Below are 5000 nucleotides of genomic sequence, written 5' to 3' on the forward strand. Positions count from 1 at the left end.
AGTGTGTCTTGCTAATTGCCAATAATTTCCACCTGTTGTCTATTCCATTTGCACAACAGCAGGTGAAATTGATTGTCAATCAGTGTTGCTTCCTAAGTGGACAGTTTAATTTCACAGAAGTTTGATTCACTTGGAGTTATATTGTGTTATTTGAGTGTTCCCTTTATTTTTTTGAGCAGTGTATATATATATATATATATATATATATATATATATATATATATATACACACACCTACGTATATATACATATATGTGCTTACACACACACACACACATATATATATATATATGTATATATATGTATGTGTATATATATATATATGTGTGTGTGTGTGTGTGTAGTCCTCAGGTTGCTCTGCGGTTGTTGGTGTATAAGATTCAGTCTCCTCAGGAGAGAGAAGCTCTGCAGGCTCTGACTGTAAGACCAGAAACTACATTACCCACAATCCCTACTAACACTGCTGGGGCCGGGTGGGTGTGTTGAGTGTGTGAGGAGTGTAAGCAGTGTGTTTGGTGTGAGGAATGTGTGAGCAGTGTCTGCAGTGTAGGGAGTGTGTGGTGTAAGGAATGAGCAGTGTGTGAGGAGTGTGCGGTATATGAGCAGTGTGTGAGGAGTGTGAGATAGGTGAGCAGTGTGTGAGGAGCGTACGGTATGTGAGCAGTGTGTGAGGAGTGTGAGATATGTGAGCAGTGTGTGAGGAGTGTGAGATGTGAGAAGCGTGTGGTATGTGAGCAGTGTGTTTGGTGTGAGGAGTGTAAGATGTGAGCAGTGTGTGAAGAGCGTGCGGTATATGAGCAGTGTGTGAGGAGCGTGCGGTACGTGAGCAGTGTGTGAGGAGTGTGCGGTATATTAGCATTGTGTTTGGTGTGAGAAGTGTGAGATATGAGCAGTGTGTGAGGAGTGTGTATTGTAAGGAATGAGCAGTGTGTGAGGAGCGTGCGGTATGTGAGCAGTGTGTGAGGAGTGTGTATTGTAAGGAATGAGCAGTGTGTGAGGAGCGTGCGGTATGTGAGCAGTGTGTGAGGAGTGTGAGATATGTGAGCAGTGTGTGAGGAGTGTGCGGTATGTGAGCAGTGTGTGAGGAGTGTGTATTGTAAGGAATGAGCAGTGTGTGAGGAGCGTGCGGTATGTGAGCAGTGTGTGAGGAGTGTGAGATATGTGAGCAGTGTGTGAGGAGCGTACGGTATATTAGCAGTGTGTTCGGTGTGAGAAGTGTGAGATATGAGCAGTGTGTGAGGAGTGTGTATTGTGAGGAATGAGCAATGTGTGAGCAGTGTGTGGTATGTGAGCAGTGTGTGAGGAGTGTGTGTTGTGCGGAATGAGCAGTGTGTGAGAAGCGTGTGGTATGTAAGCATTGTGAGATTTGAGCAGTGTGTGAGAAGCGTGTGGTATGTGAGCATTGTGAGATGTGAGTAGTGTGTGAGGAGCGTGCGGTATGTGAGGAGTGTGTATTGTGAGGAATGAGCAGTGTGTGAGCAGTGTGTAAGGAGCGTGTGGTATGTGAGCAGTGTGTGGTATGTGAACGGTGTGTGAGGAGTGTGTGTTGTGCAGAATGAGCAGTGTGTAAGGAGAGTGTGCTATGTGAGCAGTTTGTGAGGTGTGCGGTATGTGAATGTGTGCGGAATGTGAATGTGTGTGAGGTATGTAAGCAGTGTGTAAGGAGTGTGAGCAGTGTGTGGTATGTGAGCAGTGTGTGGTATGTGAGCAGTGTGTGAGCAGTGTGTAGTATGTGAGTAGCGTGTAAGTAGTGTGCGGTATGTGAGCAGTGTGTGCTATGTGAGCAGTGTAAAGAGTGTGCGGTATGTAAGCAGTTTTAAGGAGTGTGAAATGTGTGAGCACTGTGTGGTATGTGAGCACTGTGTGAGCAGTGTGTGGTATGTGAGTAGCGTGTAAGTAGTGTGCGGTATGTGAGCAGTGTGTGGTATGTGAGCAGTGTGTAAGGAGTGTGTGGTGTGTGAGCAGTGTGTAAGGAGTGTGTGGTGTGTAAGGAGTGTGTGGTGTGTAAGGAGTGTGTGGTGTGTGAGCAGTGTGCGGTATGTGAGCAGTGTGTGGTATGTGAGCAGTGTGCAGCAGCACGTCTGGTCTTCAACCAGCCAAAACGGCTCATGTCACCCCGCTGCTCATTGAGCTCCACTGGCTACCAGTTGATGCTCGCATCAAATTCAAAGCTCTTACAATCGCCTACAAGGTGATGACAGAACAGCTCCTTCCTACCTGCACTCGCTCCTGAAGGCTTACGCTACCTCCCGGCCGCTGCGCTCCTCCAATGAACGTCGCCTCGCTTTACCAAACAAACACTCACACAAAGCAATCCAGACTGTTCTCATACAGAGTTCCCCAATGGTGGAACAAACTACCCTCCACTACCAGATCAGGAGAATCTCTCACTATCTTTAATAAACTCCTGAAGACAGAGCTCTTCAAAGAGCACTTACTCTCCTAACACCTCTAACTAACTACCTTCTACTACCAGATCAGGAGAATCTCTCACTATCTTTAATAAACTCCTGAAGACAGAGCTCTTCAAAGAGCACTTACTCTCCTAACACCTCTAACTAACTAACTACTTCTAACCCCATTTCCTTCTTCCCCTCCTTCACTTCTCTATCCCTTTATTTCCCTTCGACCTCCTTTAAGCCCTATCTAAAAATGGGTTATCTAAATTCCTATTACTTTTGTACTTCATTATTGTAAGTTGCTTTGGACAAAAGCGTCTGCCAAATGTAATGTAATGTAATGTAATGTGTAAGGAGTGTGTGGTATGTGAGCAGTGTGTAAGAAGTGTGTGGTGTGTAAGGAGTGTGTGGTGTGTGAGCAGTATGTAAGGAGTGTGTGGTATGTGAGCAGTTTGTAAGGAGTGTGTGGTATGTGAGCAGTGTGTGGTATGTGAGCAGTGAGCAGTGTGTGAGGAGTGTGCGGTATGTGTTTTTTGCAGTTGTTGGAGGCGTGTATGAACAACTGCGGGAAGCGTTTCCACAGCGAAGCTACAAAATTCCGCTTCCTGAACGAACTTATTAAAGTTCTTTCACCAAAGGTAAAAATCCACAGCGCCCCCTAAACTTCCTGTAGTTTATTACAGTCACAGCCTTTCACACAGTGTGTGTTAATCTGTGTGTTTGGGTTTGTGTGTGCTTGTGTGTGTATGATATGTGCGTGTGTGTGTTTTTGTTTACATGCGTGTGTGTGTGTGTGTGTTGATTGTCAGTACCTGGGAACATGGAGCTCCGCCCAGGTGAAGCAGAAAGTAACGGAGGTTCTGTTCAGCTGGACTCAGTGGCTGAAGGAGGAGCCAAAGGTGCAGGAGGCGTATCACATGCTGAAAAAACAAGGTTATAAACTACAGCAAACTACACCTTCCCTACAAACTACAGCAAACTACAACTTCCCTACAAACTACAGCAAACTACACCTTCCCTACAAACTACAGCAAACTACACTTTCCCTCCAAACTACAGCAAACTACACTTTCCCTCCAAACTACAGCAAACTACACTTTCCCTCCAAACTACAGTAAACTACACCTTCCCTCTAAACTACAGCAAACTACACCTTCCCTCTAAGCTACAGCAAACTACACCTTCCCTCTAAACTACAGCAAACTACACCTTCCCTCCAAACTACAGCAAACTACACCTTACCTCTAAACTACAGTAAACTACACCTGCTCCCTCTAAACTACAGCAAATTACACCAGCTCCCTCTAAAGAACAGAAAACTACACCTGCCCCCTCTAAACTACAGTAAACTACACCTGCCCCCTCTAAACTACAGTAAACTACACCTGTCCCCTCTTAACTACAGCAAACTACACCCGCTCCCTCTAAACTACAGCAAACTACACCTGCTCCTCCTTAACTACAGCAAACTACACCTGCACCCTCTAAACTACAGCAAACTACACCCGCTCCCTCTAAACTACAGCAAACTACACCTGCTCCCTCTAAACTACAGCAAACTACACCCACTCCCTCTAAACTACAGCAAACTACACCTGCTCCCTCTAAACTACAGCTAACTACACCTGAACCCTCTAAACAACAACAAACTACACCTGCTTCTCTAAACTACAGTGAACTACACCTGCCTCTCTGAACTACAGTAAACTACACCTGCACCCTCTGAACTACAGTAAACTATACCTGCCCCCTCTAAACTACAGCAAACTACACCCGCTCCCTCTAAACTACAGCAAACTACAACTTCTCCCTCTTAACTACAGCAAACTACACCTGCACCCTCTAAACTACAGCAAACTACACCCGCTCCCTCTAAACTACAGCAAACTACACCCGCTCCCTCTAAACTACAGCAAACTACACCCACTCCCTCTAAACTACAGCAAACTACACCTGCTCCCTCTAAACTACAGCTAACTACACCTGAACCCTCTAAACAACAACAAACTACACCTGCTTCTCTAAACTACAGTGAACTACACCTGCCTCTCTGAACTACAGTAAACTACACCTGCACCCTCTGAACTACAGTAAACTATACCTGCCCCCTCTAAACTACAGCAAACTACACCCGCTCCCTCTAAACTACAGCAAACTACACCTTCTCCCTCTTAACTACAGCAAACTACACCTGCACCCTCTAAACTACAGCAAACTACACCCGCTCCCTCTAAACTACAGCAAACTACACCTGCTCCCTCTAAACTACAGCAAACTACACCCGCTCCCTCTAAACTACAGCAAACTACACCTGCTCCCTCTAAACTACAGCTAACTACACCTGAACCCTCTAAACAGCAAACTACACCTGCTCCCTCTAAACTACAGCAAACTACACCCACTCCCTCTAAACTACAGTAAACTACACCTGCACCCTCTGAACTACAGTAAACTATACCTGCCCCCTCTAAACTACAGCAAACTACACCCGCTCCCTCTAAACTACAGCAAACTACACCTTCTCCCTCTTAACTACAGCAAACTACACCTGCACCCTCTAAACTACAGCAAACTACACCCGCTCCCTCTAAACTACAGCAA

At 45.8% G+C, this 5000-nt stretch overlaps 1 protein-coding gene across 4 annotated transcripts in view; it reads left to right on the forward strand.

Annotated features, from left to right (window-relative positions):
• LOC103040722 (ADP-ribosylation factor-binding protein GGA2-like) overlaps positions 1-5000 on the forward strand; it is a gene marked incomplete at its 3' end in the record, with an annotated part of 30253 nt that overhangs the window by 4184 nt on the left and 21069 nt on the right. For 3 of the 4 annotated variants that reach the window (XM_049474168.1, XM_049474170.1, XM_049474169.1), the window contains 3 exon segments: positions 345-420; positions 2939-3037; positions 3209-3332. In XM_049474168.1, the coding sequence (XP_049330125.1) occupies positions 345-420; positions 2939-3037; positions 3209-3332 (299 nt within the window). 4 annotated transcript variants of the gene reach the window in all.

The sequence above is a fragment of the Astyanax mexicanus genome, unplaced genomic scaffold, assembly GCF_023375975.1.
Source record: "Astyanax mexicanus isolate ESR-SI-001 unplaced genomic scaffold, AstMex3_surface scaffold_68, whole genome shotgun sequence".
NCBI classification, from domain to species: Eukaryota; Metazoa; Chordata; class Actinopteri; order Characiformes; family Acestrorhamphidae; genus Astyanax; species Astyanax mexicanus.